This window comes from Oncorhynchus nerka, linkage group LG27 (assembly GCF_034236695.1).
Source record: "Oncorhynchus nerka isolate Pitt River linkage group LG27, Oner_Uvic_2.0, whole genome shotgun sequence".
NCBI lineage: Eukaryota > Metazoa > Chordata > Actinopteri > Salmoniformes > Salmonidae > Oncorhynchus > Oncorhynchus nerka.
In genome coordinates, this window is record NC_088422.1 from 28670067 (window position 1) to 28692695 (window position 22629).

Sequence of the window (22629 nt, forward strand, 5' to 3'; positions counted from 1 at the left end):
TCTAATAGTTGCTGGTAGAATAATTGGTGACATCTTCATCCTTTATCCAAATCTAGCTGTTGTGCTACCAAGCTTAATGGATTGGTCTAATATACAGTTGAGTTAAGTATGTTTGGCTAAATTCTGAGAATAGAAGAGCAGCAAATTACTTACAGTTGCCTAATGGGTAAATAGTTTTCTTCACCAAGGAAATGTAGCCTTTGTGAAATGATTCCATTACTGGTAATTACTGTAGTCGATTACAACTCCTACACCATATTAACTATACTGTGTGGCTTATATGAAGACATAACTTGGAAAAGCACTAATCTCCAGTCATTGAAGATAGTGGGCAGCAAAGAGAAGTTATTGTGGGCTTGTTTTCTGTATTTCCATGTGGTTGGTGGATAGAAGTGGACACGCATACTCTACATTGTTGAATATTCTTTAAATGATAGATATGAAAATACAATATACAGAGCAACAATACAATGGCTTGTAAGGAGGACTGTTCAGTATATACATAGCCGTTTCTCTGTGTCTTCTGGTAAAGATGAGGATGAACCTAACATTTGTGCCTTTATTTCAAACCACATGCAGGATGTTCTGAAGACTAATTCTGGTCTATTCTGGGAGGCCAGCCACTTATAAAGAAATGAATAAATAAAAAAACGACATGGAATAGGAAATCAATATTCAAAATGCTACAAAACTTCCAAAACCTTTCTATGAGTACTTTATATACATCTTAAATATTTATTCATGTTACATTCTTAAATCTACATATCATCTGCGTAACATTTCATAGTTTTGTCAATAATGCAGAGCTAGTCTGGGAACATGATTTAACTCTACCTACAAAATAACCATAATGAAATAATGAGAAAAAGGTAGGAAGATATTAAGAGAGAAACAAATATCAAAAAATAAACAGACATCCTAATTTCTTTCAAGTTAATGATTTGCCATTATTCCTGTGTGGTATCATTACTATTTTGTCCCCTTAAATACATTTTCCAGATTTCAACCTCCTCTGGGTTTAGCATTAGGTGCTGTCCAGGCCAACTTCACTGTGAAAGGCATAAGGGTGAGTTCGCTATAAGTGCACTGAGCACACAGACTACGCCACCTCTTTTAAAGCACTGTCATTCAACCTCTCCATGTAGTTCCAGGGCTCCTTGGAGTCCCCTAGCTCTACGTCTTGACACACCCACTTAATGTCCTGGCTGTGGCCCATGCTCAGTGTGCTGACAGTGGGGCAACCATTGTCCGGCAGGATGGTAGTGAATGTGGTGAACTTCACACGCTTCCTCTTTGTGGTCGGCGAGTCTCCTTTGCTGTCCTTGGCTGTGCAGCCCCCCGTGTCTGCTGCCCGGTGCACCTGGCCCTGCACGTTCTTATGGACAGAAGCCCCGTTGAGCAGGTGGCTACCTTCTTCCAACCCTGCAGTGCAGTCCACCATGGAGGTGAGCTCGTCCTGCTGGGGGGACAGACTAACTTGACTCTCCAGCAGCTCCGCCTCGTTCCCCAGCCACACCCAGTCATGGGCGTGGTTCATGCTCTCCTGGCCCTCGATGGACAGCTCCTTGTGGCGGTACTTGAGGGTGTAGGAGATGCAGTTGATGAGGAAGACCAGGATGGCCAGGCAGAAGACCCCCAGCAGGGCATACATGCCAATCTCCAGGTCATTGAGGCCCCGGGCTGTCTGGATCAGATCATCGTCCATGTTGCGGCTGCGAGGGAGGTCCACATGAGCAGGGAATTCAGAGAAGTCTGGCATGTTCTGGACCTGGTTCCCATCGTCTGACAGCTTGTCACCATTCGGCCTCCGGACGATGGTACTCGTGGTGGTGGTGACCCTCCTCATGACCCCGTTGTCCATGTCAGAGATGGAGCTGCCGTAGTAGTGGCCGTCCAGACCAGTCCTGTCCTGGGAGGGGGACTGCTGTCTGCGGTCGCTGGCCCTGTTCTCTAGCTCCTCGCCCTCCGGACCGTAGTCACTGCCCCTGGAGGTGCCGCTGTCGCTCTGGCCAAACTTCACCCTGACGTTGCAGTTCCCTGCAGCCAGCACGCTGCGGCGTTTGAACTTCTGGCAGAGCTCACAGACAGTCATCTCCACCCTGACCAGCAGGCCCTGGCCCTCTGACTCGGTTACGATCACAGGCCACTTCCAGGAGGGGTCCTGCTGCACCGTCACCACCTCCTCATCCAGAGACGTGGCCGTCAGGACAAAGTAGTCTGGGTTGTACATGTCCAGAGGAGCCATGGAGCCGTCACTGAACTGTAGCCACGCGCTGATCAGGGCCTCCTGGACAAACACACACATACACACAAACACACAGTGAGTAGGTAACACACACAGAACCAAACACAGACATGACTACTTACAATGAACAAGAGCAAAAAAAAGAGCAAATAAAAACAAATATTTTTCTTATGTAACACTGACAGTGACCTCACACAGGTCACATTATCACATTTTGAAGAGCTACAGCAATCTCAACATAAGTAGAGAATAATGAAGGCTTCAAAAATACCAATTTAAAATTCACTTACAATTTCTGCATTTTTCCTGCGCTGTTATTTCATTAGGCAAGCTAGGCAAGTAGGCAAGTATAGGCAAGTAGGCAAGTATACAGCACCTTCCCATTGCCCTTTATGGTTGTGAGGTCTGGGGTCCGCTCACCAACCAAGACTTCACAAAATGGGACAAACACCAAATTGAGACTCTGCACGCAGAATTCTGCAAAAATATCCTCCGTGTACAACGTAAAACACCAAATAATGCATGCAGAGCAGAATTAGGCCGATACCCACTAATTATCAAAATCCAGAAAAGAGCCGTTAAATTCTACAACCACCTAAAAGGAAGCGATTCACAAACCTTCCATAACAAAGCCATCACCTACAGAGAGATGAACCTGGAGAAGAGTCCCCTAAGCAAGCTGGTCCTGGGGCTCTGTTCACAAACACAAACACACCCTACAGAGCCCCAGGACAACAGCACAATTAGACCCAACCAAATCATGAGAAAACAAAAAGATAATTACTTAACACATTGGAAAGAATTAACAAAAAAACAGAGCAAACTAGAATGCTATTTGGCCCTACACAGAGAGTACACAGCGGCAGAATACCTGACCACTGTGACTGACCCAAAATTAAGGAAAGCTTTGACTATGTACAGACTCAGTGAGCATAGCCTTGCTATTGAGAAAGGCCGCCGTAGGCAGACATGGCTCTCAAGAGAAGACAGGCTATGTGCTCACTGCCCACAAAATGAGGTGGAAACTGAGCTGCACTTCCTAACCTCCTGCCCAATGTATGACCATATTAGAGAGACATATTTCCCCAGATTACACAGATCCACAAAGAATTCGAAAACAAATCCAATTTTGAAAAACTCCCATATCTTTTGGTGAAATTCCACAGTGTGCCATCACAGCAGCAATATTTGTGACCTGTTGCCACGAGAAAAGGGCAACCAGTGAAGAACAAACACCATTGTAAATACAACCCATATTTATGCTTATTCATTTTATCTTGTGTCCTTTAACTATTTGTACATTGTATATATATATATATAATATGACATTTGTAATGTCTTTACTGTTTTGAAACTTCTGTATGTGTAATGTTTACTGTTAATTTTTGTTGTTTTTCACTTTATATATTCACTTTGTATGTTGTCTACCTCACTTGCTTTGGCAATGTTAACACATGTTTCCCATGCCAATAAAGCCCTTGAATTGAATTGAATTGAATTGTAATTGTTAGGCAGGTAGCCTAGTGGTTAGAGTGTTGGACTAGAAACTGAAAGGTTGCAAGATCGAATCCCTGAGCAGATAAGGTAAAAAAATATGTTGTTCTGCCCCTGAACAAGGCAGTTAACCCACTGTTCCTAAGCTGTCATTGAAAATAAGAATTTGTTCTTAACTGACAAGCCTAGTTAAATAAAGGTTAAACATTTTTGGTACTACTTTTAGAGATGTAGGCCTATGCCATTGGGAGTCATACAGACTCATATACTATAATAGTAGGAATTGGGAGGGTAGAGGATAGCTAACTAAGATCCACTGTTTCGCTAACTCAGCTGCTGTGCTCTGAGAGCCGAGGGCCCACAGAATAAAAGATAGGGAAAAGAACAGTCACATTAAAGAGAGTTCATGCAAATGGGGATTTGACACATACAAGCATCTTGGCCACAGGACAAATCCCCAGGATCAGGGGTGGAGATCCCTTCAGTAGTCCGCCATTGCTCTCTAATTACAGATCCGCTAGGGAATTACTGGCCGCTTATCTCCGCACGGACATCCTCCCTACAGAGATTGGACTGATAAAACTAGCCTGTCCTCCATTCTATCCCTCACTAGAAAGAGAAAGGGATGAGAGGAAAAGAAAGATAGAGGGTGTGTTGGGCGAGCTGATGGACAGATCAAAGAGGTCACGAGAGAAGGAGAACAAGGGAGAAAGGGAGGCGGAAGACGATAGGACAGCTAGAGCAGTGTTGCTTTTACACGCTCTGAGATTAAGCTTCCCTTTCTGTTAGATGCCTAAGGAAACACATTCTCTCACGCTGCCTTTTCAAGAGTTGGAATTAAAGAGGGTTAGGAATGCAGTGGAACAAATAAATACACACAACCAACCATGCACGCACGCACGCACACACACACACACACACACACACACACACACACACACACACACACACACACACACACACACACACACACACACACACAGTTTGCAGTACTTACTAAATGTTTACATTAAAGGACTGCAATTGTGTAAAATGGGATGAAAACAGTCATGGCTCACATTAAATAAACTACAGTAATTAACATTGTTACTGTTGCATCACCATGGTAAAATCCCCCCTCTTACTCAAAGGGACTACTAACCGAGTAGGACAGTAGTTTCTGAAGATATACAGAATGTTGAACAGACCTGTTTGGGGCTGTGCAGCACTTCCTGTGTGGTTGCCGTGGCGAGGATGGCCCTGTTGCTTCCTGGGCTGAGCTGCAGGGACAGAGCCAGGCCGGTGACCAGCTGCACCCCCAGCTCTGTGATGGTCACTTTGTCATCTACCACCGTCACAGTCTTCTCTGCCAGAATGGAGTCAGACAGGGGGGACAGCACCTGGGCCAGTACACACAAGAGAGAGAGAGAGAGAGAGAGACCATTGGGATCCAGATTATGGGCGGGACATGAAAAGTATTCTCTTTGAAAGAAACAAGTTACTTGTGAGGACAAATTATTTACCCAAACATCATCAAACCTGAACTCTTTTGATATACAGGGGATGTGAGGTGAGCTGGTCTTTCAACACATTTCATTAGATACAGTTCATTCAGAAAGTATTCAGATCCCTTCCCGTTTTCCACATTTTGTCACGTTACAGCCTTATTCTAAAACATAAAAAAAAAAGATCTACACACAATAACCCATAATGACAAAGCGAAAACAGGTTTTTAGAACTTTTTGTTGCAAATGTCTTAAATATAAAAAACAGAAATACCTTATTTACATAAGTATTCAGACCCTTTCCTATGACACATGAAATTGAGCTCTGGTGCATCCTGTTTCCATTGATCATCCTTGATAACTTTCAAGAACTTGTTTATAGTCCACCTGTGGTAAATTCAATTGATTGGACATGATTTGGAAAGGCACACACCTGTCTATGTAAGGTCCCACTGTTGACAGTGCATGTCAGAGCAAAAACATGAGGTTGAAGGACTTGTTCGTAGTGCTCAGAGACAGGATTGTGTCGAGGCACAGATCTGGGGAAGGGTACCAAAAAATGTCTGCAGCATTAAAGGTCCCCAAGAACACAGTGGCCTTCATCATTATTACATGGAAGAAGTTTGGAACCACCAAGACTCTTTCTAGAGCTGGCCACTTGACCAAACTGAGCAAACTGAGAAGCTCCTTCGTCATGGAGGTGACCAAGAACACGATGGTCACTCTGTCAGAGCTCCAGAGTTCCTCTGTGGAGATGGGAGAACCTTCCAGAAGGACAACCATCTCTGCAGCACTCCACCAATCAGGCCTTTGTGGTAGAGTGGCCAGACGGAAGCCACTCCTCAGGAAAAGGCTCATGACAGCCCGCTTGGAGTTTGCCAAAAGGCACCTAAAGGAAAGATTATCTGGTCAAATTCTCTTGTCTGATGAAACCAAGATTGAACTCTTCAGCCTGAATGCCAAGCATCACGTCTGGAGGAAACCTGGCATATCCCTACGGTGAAGCATGTTGGTGGCAGCATCATGCTTTTGGGATGTTTTTCAGCGGCAGGGACTGGGAGACTACTCAGGATCGAGGGAAAGATAAAAGGAGCAAAGTACAGAGAGATCATTGATGAAAACCTGCTCCAGAGCGCTCAGGACCACAGACTGGGGGTGAAGGTTCACCATCTAACAGGACAACGACCCTACGCACACAGCCAAGACAACGCAGGTGTGGCTTCGGGACAAGTCTCTAAATGTCCTTGAGTGGTCCAGCCAGGACTTGATCGAACATCTCTGGAGAGACCTGAAGATAGCGGTGCAGCAATGCTCTCCATCCAACCAGACAGAGCTTGAGAGGAAATGCAGAAACTCCTCAAATACAAGTGTGCCAAGCTTGTAGCGTCATACCCAAAAAGACTCAAGGCTGTAATCGCTGCCAAAGGTGCTTCAACAAAGTACTGAGAGTAAAGGGTCTGAATACTTATGTAAATGTGATATTTCAGTTTTTTGTATTTTATACATTTGCAAACATTTCTAAAAACCTGCTTTTGCTTTGTCATTATGGATTATTGTGTGAGATAGATGAGTGTTTTTTTTTTTTTTTGAATAAGGCTGTAACATAACAAAATGTGGAAAAAGTCAAGGGGTCTGAACACTTTCTGAATGCACTGTATATAAAAGGCTGGTATACCCCTGAGTATAATGCCACACACTCATTCATATGCATGTGCTCACGGCTGAGTGGACATCAAACATCACCTTCACTGTGTTGTCACGCAACCACATTACCTTGTTTAGGTAGGGAGCCTGTTATTACATTATTTTAGGATGCTCTGTAAATCCTGCAGTGATTCTCAGCTCTGACCTTGATGCCTTCCAACATTATGCTGGCTTCCAATTACAATGATGAGTATATATATTTAGTTATTTGTCAGTAATTGGGGTGACCTGAACAAGCCCTTCCAGTATTCACTGCCAGGTGTTTGTTCATAAAACGTTCATCAAATGTTGGTGTGGACAGAAAACCACCATCATTCACACGGAGGGAGGCAAGGACCAATCAAGTGCTAATTTCAGCTGTTAATGGAATTTTCCTGGTAATCTAATTAGTGTAAATCTAATTTCATTAATGTCATTTTGAAAATAAATTAGATCTTTCACAGAAACCCATTGCCAGCTCTCTGTGAGGTAGTCGGTGTGACAGACAAACAGAACGTTTTTCACAGTTTTGTCTCATCTCGTGCTGTTTTCCACTGTTGGGCTGGAGGGTGTTTTCCTCTGTGCCCAGCCTAACGGGAGGCAGGAGCCAGGGGACGGGTATGGATGAGTGTGGAGATGAGGGCACGTCTGCCTGCAGACAGATGGATGAGTCCACACTGTCAGGCTGCTGATCAGTCTCACACAGACATCATTAACGGACTGCTGTTTATCCAGTTAGCCAGCGGAAGCTGACAAATGAAGGGGCCCTGCTAGTGAGAGATGACCTCCTTTCTTTCTGCACCAGAGTGAGGCCCCATTTACTGTCACCACAGACTAAAGCTGGTGACATGGGACCATTGATAACAACCTGCCTGGCTGACTGTACAAAGTGATAAGGAAAATGTTGGTGAAACAAAAATATAGATATTATCTCCTCCCATCCCATTGTTATAACTGACTTAAGATGACTGTTATAAGGTATTTGCCAGCCCTATGATTAAAACAGAGGGATGTTTTACGGTTATATTTTCAAATTCCTTCCATCCTCCCTCAATCCTAACTCACTTGCTCTGTTAATTTTTGCTCTGCCATTGAATGGAAACTGCTGATTATAACACACATATATACAGCGTACCTGGATGGTGGTCATCCCCATGTCCAGTCCCACCAGTATACGTCTGTCCTGAAGCTTAGCTATCTGGGGGTTCTCCACCTTCAGGAAGTCCCACACCAGCCCAGTGATGTCCACCTGCCAATCACTGCCTAGCATGAAGGCAGGCTGACCACGTGGGTTGGTGGATTCGGCCACAAAGTGTGTCAAAACTCGAACCATGGCATTCTGGTACTGTAACGTGCAGCTCCTCACTCTCCGGTCTTCATCATCCTCATCATCACTGTCCCGCGCAGACCTGCCATCACAAACAGAGGCAGTCTTTTAACATGAAAGCCTAAACTAACCCCAACACTGGACATGTCTAAGATGAACATACTAAGTGTAACATGGACATGTAACACCCACTCACTGACAGCAAATCCTGTTTAAGTTGCCATAAGCAACCAGTCTTCTTCTCAAAGAATGGACTGTGTCTCAATGAGAATATTTATTGCAATGTGAAAACAAGGCTTACAAGGTTACAATGTTGCTTTTGTGGAATTCACCTGTAAAGTTGCTTTAAACAAGTGATTGTATGTCATAGATACATAGCACACTTCTCGTGAGATAAATAAACTCAACAAAAAATGTAATGTCTCTTTTTCAGGACACTGTCTTTCAAAGATAATTAGGAAAAATCAAAATAATTTCAGATATTTTCATTGTAAAGGGTTTAAACACTGTTTCCCATGCTTGTTTAATGAACCATAAACAATTAATGAACATGCACCTGTGGAACGGTTGTTAATTACAGACGGTAGGCAATTAAAGTCACAGTTATGAAAACTTAGGACACTAGAGACCTTTCTACTGACTCTGAAAAACACCAAAAGAAAGATGCCCAGGGTCCTTGCTCATCTGCGTGAACATGCCTTAGGCATGCTGCAAGGAGGCATGAAGACTGCAGATGTGGCCAGGGCAATAAATTGCAATGTCTGTACTGTGAGACTCCTAAGACAGCACTACAGGGAGACAGGACGGACAGCTGACCTCACCAGACATCACCAGCAAAAACGTAGCCTGTGGACACAAACCCACCATCGCTGGAACAGACAGGACTGTCAAAAAGTGCTCTTCACTGACGAGTCACGGTTTTGTCTCACCAGGGGTGATGGTCGGATCCATGTTTATCGTCGAAGGGATGAGCATTACACCGAGGCCTGTACTCTGGAGCGGGATTGATTTGGAGGTGGAGGGTCCGTCTGAGGCGGTGTGTCACAGCATCATCGGACTGATCTTGTTGTCATTGCAGGCAATCTCAACTCTGCATTACAGGGAAGACATCCTCCTCCCTGATGTGGTACCCTTCCTGCAGGCTCTTCCTGACATGACACACCAGCATGACAATGCCACCAGCCATACTGCTCGTTCTGTGCGTGATTTCCTGCAAGACAGGAATGTCAGTGTTCTGCCATGCCCAGCGAAGAGCCCGGATCTCAATCCCATTGAGCACGTCTGGGACCTGTTGGATCAGAGGGTGAGGGCTAGAGCCATTCCCCCCAGAAATGTTCAGGAACTTGCAGGTGCCTTGGTGGAAGAGTGGGGTAACATCTCACAGCAAGAATTTGAACTGTCGTCAACAGTGTAATAATCACAGGGCTTCGCCTGTCCTGCTGCCTCATCACCTAATCACATCATGTCTGGCCATAAACACACACACACATGCACGGACACACATGCACACAAACACACATGCACACACACACACACAAGGTTTGATATCATGATGGGAGAGAAAAGAGTGAAGTTATTCACTTGAAATGTTATTCTTGTGATTATCCTCTCGCATTGTCTCTATTTAGGGTCTGGCAATGAAGACGCGAGCTGAGAGTGTTAGAGATCAGCCTTGAGTAGTAGAGTTAAGGCACAGAACTTCCACTGACAAGATAAGAGGGATTTCAGGACGAGGGTTATTTCACATGCACAAGCACTCAAATCAAGGAATTAGTCTTCAGTAAGAAATAGTACGAAAAGAAAAGTGAATAAAGAACTGCAAACGCCTGTCTGCCTTTTTTTTACACTGTAGCGTGACATTTCCAACTTAACTGTGGTTATGGTTCAGCTTATCTTATTTATTGACAGATTACTGTAATTTCATCCACTCATACTCTCTACAGTGAGGGTCTTCCAGCTCCTAGGACCCGGGTCTGGATAGTGACTAGCTCCAGTCTAGGGGATTAGTCAGAGTATGGGCAGAGAGTGAGGATGTGATTGGGGCAGTATGAGGATGTGATTGTGGCAGAGTGGGGGAATTTGATTGGGGCAGAGTGGGAGGATGTGATTGGAGCAGAGTGAGGATATGATTGGTGCAAAGTGAGGATGTGATTGGGGAAGAGAGAGGATGTGTTTGGGGCCGTGTGAGGATGTGATTGGGCAGTGTGAGGATGGAATTGGGGCAGTGTGAGGATGGAATTGGGGCAGTAGGAGGATGTGCTTGGTGCAGAGTGAGGATGTGATTGGGGAAAGGGCTCTTAATTGCTAGACTACCAGCCGCTTATTTATTTATATATATTTTAACCTTTATTCATACAGGTTTTTCTCATTGAGATAACATCTCTTTTCCAAGAGAGACCTGGTCCAATAGCAGCAGGGGGAACAACGTTTCAGGCGAAACAACTTACATACATTAACAAAACTATAAACACACATACAGAACAACAATGACATATTACGTTAAAAAACATGAAAGTCTTGACTAAAAAACAGCTGTCCCAAAGACAATTACACTCTTCTATGATATATACATCGATCGAGTGTTTAAACTCCACCAACTAGATCAAACTAGATCATCACATTTTGAAATGTTCAGGAGAGAATTCCAGGACCACGGAGCTGAGTAACTAAAACTCTTTCTACCATGACCTGTTATAATTTTTGATACTGTTAGAAGCAAATGAGAATGGGACCATAATTTACCGACCTGATTAAAAAAGAACTGGCATTAAAATGGCATTTTACCCAATATGGCCTTATAAATCAGTGTATACCAGTGTTTAAGCCTACGCAAGGTCAATGATGACCAGCCACAGCGCTGTAGAAATCACAATGATGTGTTAGACGTTTTTGATTTGTAATGAACCTGAGGGCTGCATGATACTCTGAATCAAGTGCTCTCAGGGTAGTGGTTGAGGCCTGCATATATATAACATTACTCAAATCTAGAACCGGCAGTAATGTACATCGTACCAGCTCCTTCCTGGCCTCCAAAGAAAAACAAGCCTTATGCCGGTAATAAAAACCTATTCTCAGCTTTAGCTTCCTTATCAAGTTCTCTACATGCACAGTGAAGCTCAGCTTATCATCAACCTACACACACAAATATTTGTACACTTTAACTTGTTATAACTTGCTATAGTATGTCCAGCCATTGTAGCAATGACATGATTAGTAACATGCCTGGCATTTGAAAATACCATGCATTTTATTTTACACAAATTTAGATCGAGCTTTAAATCATACAGATGCTGTTGTATGATGTTAAATGCTCTTTGGGCATTTTCAAAAGCTAAAGATAAACTACTACCTCTTGAATAAAGAACAGTATCATCTGCATAAAAATGAACATCCGCTGTTTCAATAAGATCCCCAATGTTGTTGATATACACAATGAACAACAGTGGGCCAAAAATAGAACCTTGCGGAACACCTGAGCACACCTCTATGAACTCAGATTTACAACCATCTGCCAATACACTTTGTGTGCAATTTGATAGGTAATTTATAAACCAATATAGAGCATGACCAGTAATTCCACAACATTTTAACCTTTGCACTAACACAGCATGGTCCACGGTGTCAAACGCCTTCGATAAATCAATAAAGACAGACACACAATGTAACTTCTTGTCAAGAGCACAGTGAATGTAATTTAAAACCTTCAATGTTGCTGAAACAGTGCTGCCAGACCTGAAACCTGATTGTATTCTATTTAGATGTTGTTTTCTTGGAAGTAGGCCTTTAGCTGCCTAATAACTAAGAACTCCAGTACCTTTGACAATACAGAGAATTTTGATATGGGTTGAAGTTGTCAAGTAGCGAAGGATCTCCACCTTTCAGGAGAGGCAGTACGAAAGCAGATTTCCATAACTTGGAGATTGCCATAACATCAAGCGTGAGGTTAAAAATACATGTTAAGGGGGAGCAATGATGTCTGCAGCTAGGTGCAGGAAGTGGGGGTCTAGTTCATCAGGGCCAGGGGACTTCTTTCCAACTATTTCTTTCAGGGCTTTACACACTTCTGAAACAGAGAAGGATGAAAAGGAGAACATGGTGAAGGAGTGCACAGGGGTGTCAGGTATACTCATAGGGGGCTCAATTATACCTTTAGCCTTTTCAAATAAACTGCCTGCATCTATAAAATAAAAAATGCTGATTCAAGGCTTTCAGAACGGAGGTTCTCTCAGTTACAATATGTGTGTCGACCAACAATTGTTTGGGAAGCTGTGTATCTTTTTTGCACTCCAAACCCTTCACTACTTGCCAGAATTTGGATGGATTATTTAAATTATCTGAAGTAGTTTTCAGGTAGTGGTCTGCTTTCAATTTATGGATCATAGCCAAACCCATATTTCGAAGACATTTAAAAGCCATCCAATAATCTGCCGAAGCAGTCCCTCTTGCTTTAGCCCACATAGCATTTTGTTCCCTTATGACTAAGTTCCTTAGTAAACCAAGGGTTCTCTTTGCCTTTAATCCTGCATTTATTTAAAGGGACTATTGCATACATCCTAGAATGTGTTGTGGAAAAGGGTAGTTCAACATCAGGGATTCATTCCATTCTATTCCATTCAGTGCTAGATACATCATGTATAAAACCTTGAATATCAAACCGCTTCCTGTTTCTTTTCATAATGACATGGAGATTTCTTAGGAATTTTACCATCTCTCACACAGGCAATAGCACAGTGATCACTTATGTCATTTGCAAAAATACCAGAAGCATTAAAACGATGAGGAGTATTGGTTAAGATCAAATCAATCAAAGAGGATTTCAGAGGATATTTTATATTCAACTTAGTTATACTGTTGACAATCTGAGTGCGATTATAGGTATTGCATAGAATTTAGAGTTGATCAGAGCTAGATGTCAACCAGTCCTGATTCAGATCACCCATCCAGACAAACTCAGAGTTGACATGCTGTGATAACAATTCGAAAATACAATCCAGAGAGCCAACAGTAGTAGATAAAGGTCTTTAACAACAAGATACAACAATATTTAAAAATGAGCCAAGGTTTAGGTTCAAAGACAGATATTCAAATTGCTTAAGTTTAGTAACAGAAGTCAGAACGACCACCGAGAACTTGTCTTTTACGTATACAGCAACACCACCCTCAGATTTATGATCTGTACGAAAAACATTGTCCCATTTATGCCACTATTTTTGCCTGTAATAGATTTTTGTAGCCAGGTTTCAGAAAGCATAAATACATCCGGGTCGGCAGTTTCTATCAATATATTCACAAAATCAAGCTTCGGCAGAAGACTTCTTGCATTCATATGCAGAAACTTCAGGCCACTCTGACTACTTCATTTGGCAGGGGTAAGAATGTCAGGACCTGGGTTAGATTGCACATTTCCAGACCATAGAAGCAGCAAGATAATGGTAAGTCTAGGTCGAGGGTTACAACATTTGGATTTTACAGACAGCACTTGAACGAGAATCCATAGTCACCAGAATCTTTAACGTGACATATTTCAGGAGATGTGTAAAACCGAGAGACATGGTTAAGTATTAAGAGAATAGTCCTGACTGGTTAAGTACCAAGAGAACAGTCCTGACATGTGAGCGCGAGAGTCCGATTTCTCCCATATTGTTTGGGAGAAATGTGCATAGTTCTCACGTGCATTTCGGAGCAAGCGTGGGGTTTCTCACAAAACTCGAGGGAGAAACAGTCATATATTTTGTCATTCATAGAGCAATGGGTTAGAAAAGTATCGGCAACATTGTAAAAGCCAAGGGTAGACAACAGCAAAATGAACAACAGCAACATGTACGTTTATTGTCCTAAGAGTCACTAATCAAATAGTCCAACAGCAGATCAATAAGAAGTCAGTGATGTATGAATATGATGTAGGTGAGCAAAACTATGGGGAGAGAGAGAGTGGCGAGTGCACCTGTACGGGAGAGACAGACCAGGGCAGGCGGGGAGCAGGCAGTCAGACAGGCAAGAGAGATCAGTTCTCTGGCCAACAAATCTCCCCCCCCCCCCCCCGGGGGAGAGACCGTGTCCAAATTGTAATGTCGAAAGAGGACAGTTAGTGACATTGTTTTGGCAAGTTCAGCATTTGAGGACAACATACACTCACTTATATAATAAGAAACATGCAGATGTTCTTAAAACAGAACATAAGAACCCTTCACACACGTTACCCGGTCCCGGAACAAAGGAAACATTGCCATGAGAAGAAAATCATCATGACATGTTGCACATCCCTCACAGAGAGCACACTTGTATCCCTGAGCGAGGGGAATTCATTCATGTGCCTGCCTGTAAACACTTATCTTGTCCATGTTTTGATTGGGGCTGCTGGGAGGGGGAGGCAAACCCCGCAAATGCAAGACTGTGGAGCTAGCATTCTGGCAAGCATCCCACTCCCAGGCCTGGACACACATAATCTGGATCCCAATGGTCTCTCTCTCTCTCTCTCTGTCTTGTCTCTGTGGCACACTTAGCAGCCTATCTGACGAAGGCAGGTCCCTTCTCTTGGTATTGAGGCTCTGAATGGGCCCGTGCTCTGTGGGTTACTTGGACTGTGGACGGGTGCCAGGTGCCCGCTCTCGTCACCAGTCACCCCGCTATTTTGCAAGGTTACGCCTGTTATTCCCTGATAAACAAAGATGAGAGGAGGAGAGGGAGAAAACAAACTCCCAGCGGTCTGTCAGCTTCCATGCCAGACCAAACACACTCATCAACAAGTACAACAGAAATGGACTGTCCCTGCTGATAGGGGCATACCAACACACAATAGGAAAACAACATAACACAACAAGCCCCCACAAATCCAAACTATATGCCTCTCACCTCAGTTAGTGAAAATGTTGAATAAGATAACAGCTAATTAGAAAGGAGCCAGACGCCTTCATGTCCAAGCTGGCAGGTGAGAGAGGGGACTCAAACCAGGTCCAATAGTGAACATGTTCAGTACTAATTCTAGTATGTTGACCTATGTCTGCTCCCTCCATTGATGGGTGTCAAAGAGTGTGAGGCCAGCAGAATGGTGGGTAAGGTGCTATTGGAGACGAGGCCTCGGGGGAGAGAGGGGTGACCTTCAGACAGCTCTAATAATGTCAGGCCCTGCAGTGAGCCAGAAGCAACCATGGTAGTTGTGTCCAACACAACACAGCCCTCATTACCCTGTGTGAGCCCACCATGACGGCAATCCAATACAGTCAGTGTGATCAGAGCTCCCACTGTACACAATACTACACACAGGAGAATATACTTAATACAGAGGGGCAAGAGGCACTGGTACAGGGTCATTCAATTCTAAAAACAACATTGCACTTCAAGTTGAATGATAGGACAGCATTTAGATTTCTGCCTAAATAGACATACTCAAACATAATCATTTTTTTATGATGGATATAAACAATAACTGGTAATGTTGCATAGCTTTAGAAAGCTCGGGAACTCACCTTTCTGGTATTTTTTAAAATAAATTGCTGAGGTGTACTAACTTTTGAGGACACAAGCTCAAGCATGTTTTTTTTCTTACACAAGAAAAGTTTGTCAATAAGGCTTGAAATTACTGAAGTGCTTTCTAAATATAGTAACAAACAAATTATAAACGACTTACAATAAAATGTCACATTTCTTATAACTGTAAAATAAATATGATCATACTTAGTGACAGTATTGGCACTATTTGATATAACTGTTGACAGCTAATTGTCTCCTAAGCGTCCACTGAGCGGTACAAAGACAACATTAAAATGTGTGCAAACTCCTTGCAACTTCAGCTTTAAGCAGGTGATCGAGAGAAAGTGCTCTTATTTAAATTATATGAAATTATTTACAATTTTTTTCATGTTGAGAGCTCTAAATCCAGCTGAGAATATCCCAGTGAGATGAAACCACAATGTCTGGACTCGCTAGACGGTCACCGTTCATTTGCTGTCCCTCAAGCTGAGCTCACTCGCTCAGTGGAAGAGATCATTTTATTCTTTGTCTGGATAGGCCAGAAAACATGACACGTCACTCCCTATGCAAATGTGGGGTCTGAAACCTCACACTTCAATTCAGCTCCTCTTAGAGAGTCGAAACAGAGAGCAAACAGGTGGGACTTTTTGGCATCCCCATATGGGGACTTAATAACTAAGACGTTTTAAATTGATGTCAACTTGGACACAAATGATGTATTTGTCAATAGCACACAACAAGATCCTATACTGCCAGAAAATCATGTTGGCTGGAGATAAATATGGCAGGCATTTATATATTAATCATGTTTATACAAAGTGAAGAACAAGGTATCTTATGTCTACGAAAGAGCTGTTGTGCATGCTCTTTCAATCATCCCCATTTCCCATGTTCTGTCCACTTATCTGGCTAGGACAGCATGCATGAATAAGAGCCTATGTGATTCTATGGAAGGGGAAGAGGGACACATACCTTTGGCTGCTTGCCATGATGGGCACCCTCCACCCCTTGATCTGGCTGAGCTCTGTGTCAGACACCTCGATCTGGAGGGGCAGCCGTGGGATCCACACGTTCATCTCCAGCTGAGCACTCAGGTAGCTGTAGGTGAAGTTCACCATCATCCTCACCTTGCCCTTCATCTCCTTCCCATTCACAAACACATAGTCACACCTGTCTGACACCTGGACAGGAATAGGGAGGAGGGGGAGAGAAGCATGTGTAATTATCACAAGGAGATACCCAGACAAAGCAGCACCATCAGGACCAGCCAAACCCAACTCAACGGACAATGCTGGCATGCACACACACACACACTTTCCAAACTGTGCTGTACTGTACTGTACTGTAGGATGTATTTTATCTCGACCCTTACAGAATGAGATGCACTATAGGCCAGATAAAGTGTTGTGTCCCTCAGCATTATTTATTGCCATCCCCTCTATTTATTCCCAACTACAAAAGGAGAGAAGAGGGCAGGGGCACATCTTTGAATGTGTGGATAGAGGGTTGCAATGCAGCCTCCTAGATGACCTAGATATGCCCCGGGGCTAAATGCAGCCTCCTAGATGACCTAGATATGTCCCGGGGCTAAATGCAGCCTCCTAGATGACCTAGATATGCCCCGGGGCTAAATGCAGCCTCCTAGATGACCTAGATATGTCCCGGGGCTAAATGCAGCCTCCTAGATGACCTAGATATGCCCCGGGGCTAAATACAGCCTCCTAGATGGCCTAGATATGCCCCGGGGCTAAATGCAGCCTCCTAGATGACCTAGATATGCCCCGGGCTAAATGCAGCCTCCTAGATGACCTAGATATGCCCCGGGGCTAAATGCAGCACCAACAGATGGAAGCTAGAGAGAGGAATGCAGGTCTCCGCTGATAACATGACAAACTCAAAATCATCTGTTTCAGAAATGGCCTTTTAGAGGAAATCACTGGGCCAATTGCATGCCATTGAAAGAAGCAGGGCTTCACAGCTCCTTCACTAGCAACTACTCTTTGATCCACACCCAGCCTCTCTCTCTTAAAACCCTATCATGTAGCCATGTAGCACCACAAATACACACAAAACCTCAAAGGGCCTTCAGAGGGGTGGCCGGCAGTTACAGGAGTGCATCGAACACACAAACATGGAACACCCCCCTCCCCCCACACACACACACACACCTGCCCAGCCACAAACATACACACACTCACACACTTCTAAAAGCATACAGAGTAGGGAATTGATCTATTTTGAAAGCAGGTATTTTGAGAAAGCTCCCGTTAGCAGTTTACTACTTCAATGAGATGAATTGAGATGAAATCATAAAATATATTTTCCCATTTCAAGTTGCTTCTTTATTGCCAGATATAAGAGATGAATAAGCAATCATCATTCACAGAACGTACAGTGTGTCTTCAAGGAAAAGGGATTGTGTGACAGATACCCAGCTCTTCCCGAACTCTCCTCTCCCTGCATCACTGCTCGTCTGAGGCAGCTTTAGAACCCCAGACTCCCACCTGCTCAATGCTCCATGTCTCCTGTTGTTGCTCATGTCCTTCCCTCACTTTCACCAAACATAAGCACAAGCCTTTCTGAGTTTCAAGCCTTTGTTACTTATTTGCTCTCCCTGACATGAATCCTTCTAAGGAGGTCTGGGGTACACTGTAGGGCAGCCCAAGGGCTACAGTCAACTATCAGAGCTTCCTTCAAAGGACTGCTTTAGACTTCAATTCTCAAATGGATTTCTTACCACTGGATATCTTCACTCAGCATGCTGCTGTAGTTTTCTACATCTGCAATAGGAAGCTTTGTAAGGTGAACCCACCACACTATGTCTAATTGTTTCTTCCTGGTCTGGGGAATAGTCATTCTGTATTAAACCAATACATATTAGGACCACTATTTCTACAACTTATAATGGCACAAATAATGAAGAGGATGATGATGATGATGTAATTGTTTTATTGCAAAGACTGGCAGCATTGCTGTATTGCTACTGGTTTCTAATAAAGTTATTAAAACTCTGCTTCTTCACAACAGACTGAGCGGATTCTGCTCTGTCAGAGCTTGATGTGTGAGTCTGTTTGGACTGATAAAGATGTCAAAGGAGTCCTCACTTCTTATCAGGCTCTATTGTTCTCTTCACCCTTGCGCTCTCGCTCTCTCTCTCTCTCTTTCTGTCTGTCTCTGTCTCTTTCTCTGTCTCTCTCTCTCTCGCTCTCTCTCTCTCTATCTCTTTCTGTCTGTCTGTCTCTGTCTCTGTCTCTCTCTCTCTCTCGTAAAGTGCCTTCGACAGACAATGTCAAAGCCATTTCCCTAGAGTTGAAACTTTACAACAGGTCTGCACAGCACATCACGGTTGTAACATCACTGATAAACAAAATGACACTAAGCAGCATTTCTTCAAGTGCCATTTGATGTACTCACCCACGCACACACACACACACACACACACACACACACACACACACACACACACACACACACACACACACACACACACACACACACACACACACACACACACACACACACACACACACACAATGCAACGCTTTATGCTTTACAGCAGTGCTTTGGCCGCAAAGATAATCACTGTCTGCGATATTATATTAAACCTACATATGTCAGGGGTGAGTGTGGAGGACAGCAACATGTCCTAACAGCTTGTCTGAGTGCTGAGTGCTGGCACTATGGCACCTGACAGTAACTGCCTGCTGCAGCTTCTCTAATTCTCAATAATCTGAGCAGAAACAATTATGGAGGACATGGTAGATGAAGTCCAGCCATCCTAACACATTACACGGACTAACACTGGCCCCCAGTGGCACATTATCAGCCATCTTCACTCACAATCAATACTTTTACGTACACACTCACCATCCTCCTCCTCAGTAGGCTGACACGGGAAGGCTGGTATTGTAGAAGACTGGAGGGAAGCGACCACTTCACTGTGAGTTATACAGTCTCTGTCACACTCATCCCTCAAGATATCATAAACGTCCAGGAGGATCCAGAGGCACATGAATCAGACACATTAGGCAGCTAACGGGAGAATACTTACGGAGGACATTAAGGCTGTCTCAGGATCTAGCCCAGGAAATGAACGACTTGCCAGACAGATACAATCAGTGGTAGATATGAGGGATGGGATTGGAGAAGCATGACGGTGGGCAGGCATAGGTGTTGAATATAGGAGTTGGCTTGACAGAATCAATTAAGCAGCCAACGGTCCACATCAGCCGTGCCACTCATATCAGCACAGCACCTAGGGGCACCCGTGAATCCTCCTGTGCCCCCTCCCTGGTTGGAGGAACCCATCTACATGGCAATAAACAGACCAGGAATCCACGTAAATCAGATCCCTCCCTTCAAAGACAAGTGCTTAAATTCATAAAAATTAATTGAGTGAAGCACCTGAAATGGCAATCTAAATTAACTTGTGCTCTTCATGAACAATGCCTTCACTTACAGACCAGGACTGTTATTGGACATAATGTTTCAGGTCTGGGATTGAGAGTTTTATTGGTTTCACTTTCACACCAAGGCTATTGTGTTACATGTAGAATGTCCCAAACATTTTGTATCTTTCACGCTACACAGATCAGAGGTGGAGAAAACAAGAATGAGTGATGATGTTGCTTTCCTGAGAACTGGTCTATACAGCTATCATTTATCCTGAGTGCAGTGGTTCTAGTGGTGACAGCAGCGCTCAGTGGAGCTGGGAGAGGAGGATTGATACCCCAGATCTCATCTGTCATAGTACTTCTGCACTGACTCAACCTATAGTTTGTAGCTTTATGGATGACAGAGATATGGATTAAACGGGGTTAACTAGTACAACAATGGGTTCATCTGAGCAATCTCAAGCAGGAGGCGATAGGAAAGAATACCACATAAATACCACATACATGATTGTCAGAGTAAAGCCAAAGGATGAACAAAGGGTAGTTACAGCAATAGAGTCAGACCAATCAAGGCAGCCTGATAAAGGGAATGGTATTTGTGATGACAATTCTGTCTCCTTTGCTCTCTCCTACTCTCTTTAGCTCTCACCGTGTAATTCAAAGTGAGAATATGGACCCTAGACTAGCGTGTGCATGGTGAGGTGCAAGATTTCATGCTCCCTGCGTCAGTTTCGTCAACATTTAAAAAAACTCCAAACCTACATGGGCGGTTTGTGTAGACGCTAGGTCTAGCAGAGAAGCTACAGTGATCGAATGTGAGCAATCATTCTCCCTCACCAGTATCTTCAATGAGATGCCAGAGGCTGGCTGAGAGAGGGGACACACAGAACCCAAACATCACACGTTCTGCAGAGCAGAATGCCTGACACCTCCTGGAGAGGGTATCTCAACTACTGTCGGAGTAATAACCTCAGTGTATCCACAAATACTGCACAGAGTGGGACACCGAACTGGTCTGGAACCAGGGGAGAGTGTGGGCCGCTCACATACGCTACTCTCTTTACTGGCTGGCACGTTTGCCTACATTGGGTCTCATCAGTCCTTTAGCAGGCCTGTCAAAGCCATGCACCCCAAAAAAGTATGTATACAAATATGCAAACAAATGATAATATGGCCAAATCTTTGCCTGTACCTGTCAACACAGATCTGTTTTTAAGTAGCGTTATTCTCTAGCTGGGGTTCAGGGAGAATGGCAGATGAGGCATCCTTTTAAAATGATTCAGTGTAATTATAAAGCTACAGAGTGAATAAAGCAGCAGGAAATGAGCACAGTGATTCATTATTCAGGTGATGTGGCACCCTGTGTTTACTTAACACTGCCTTCAATTCCCCAGGCCCAAATGACATGAAGTAGTTATGTTTACACTCATGACTAGAAAAGAACTGACACAATCTAGCTCTTCTTCACCCAACCGGTTTATACATTAAACACGTGTATTTCTACTCAAAGCACAGGCATCCTGAATCAGCAACCTCTTTATATGCGGTTGTTCCTTTTCTCAGAAAATCACTCTGGTGTGGAGGGTCTTCAGTTTTCTAATTATAGCCGACAACACAATGCTAATGTGGTAGAGTAGCCGACAGAAAACGTTTCCTCTAAAACACACATGAAGAAAATCATCTTTTAGACGTGGAGTGTAAAAACAAGGCCAAAATTCCATCCTCCCTGTAGCTCATCAGAGTAAACAGAGTAGCTACCTCTTTCTTTACAATGGTCAGTTAACACTATACTGGGCTTATAGGAAGCTCTATTGGATGTCTTCATAATAAATGTGCCTGTAATTAGGATGTCCCAGGTCTTTGTCTCCCTGGCTGATTTCATCTTCATGACATGTTCAAAGAGAGGGAAACCGACATCAACTGGCAGAGCCTTTGGCACATAATGGACCTGTCTGACATGTCAGCCAGTTAGGATGGGAAACAGACTGTGGACAGATTGAAGGCTCTGTCTCTACTCCAGTTGGTGTTTTGGAGAGTTAGCCATTCCATTGATAATGAACCAGTCACTGTGAGTCAGGAGGAGGATTTCTCAGAGAACAGAAGTGAGCCATTGATGTGGAGGCTCTGCCTGAATCCCACTGTACTGTTCTGGGCTTGGTGTTGCGTTTTGTGTAGTGTGCCCTCGGTTTGAGAGAGTCACGGAAAAGAAATGAAAACTCAAGCGACCTGTCATTGATGTTTCCCTATTAAATGCTTTCTTCTTCTGTGTTTGTGTATCATGTCTTGGGGCTTAAATCTGAAAACAGACTCTAAAAATAGAGAGTTTTCTTGTCTGTTCCGGATTTGTTTATTGATTTAACATACTGTAAGCTTGAACGTACAATTCTTTGCAAGGCCAAAATGCCATGTATATTGTCAATCATTACATATTTGCTCTCATTCAATCCTATTTAGTTCAAAGAAATAATTCCCAGTGTCTTAGTTGTTGCATAATCAGGCGCACCCACATGCACCCCTATTGTTCTGTCTTTA

At 43.6% G+C, this 22629-nt stretch overlaps 1 protein-coding gene across 1 annotated transcript in view; it reads right to left on the bottom strand.

Moving 5' to 3' along the window:
- Positions 1–410: 410 nt before the first annotated feature.
- LOC115111533 (transmembrane protein 132C-like) overlaps positions 411–22629 on the bottom strand; it is a 211391-nt gene continuing 189172 nt past the window's right edge. Inside the window, exons 6-9 of the mRNA XM_029637679.2 lie at positions 16676–16884; positions 8042–8315; positions 4927–5118; positions 411–2287 (exon numbers count right to left, since the gene is read on the bottom strand). Coding sequence (XP_029493539.1) covers positions 1100–2287; positions 4927–5118; positions 8042–8315; positions 16676–16884 — 1863 coding nt within the window. The 3' untranslated portion in view covers positions 411–1099. The remainder of the gene's footprint in view (positions 2288–4926; positions 5119–8041; positions 8316–16675; positions 16885–22629) is intronic.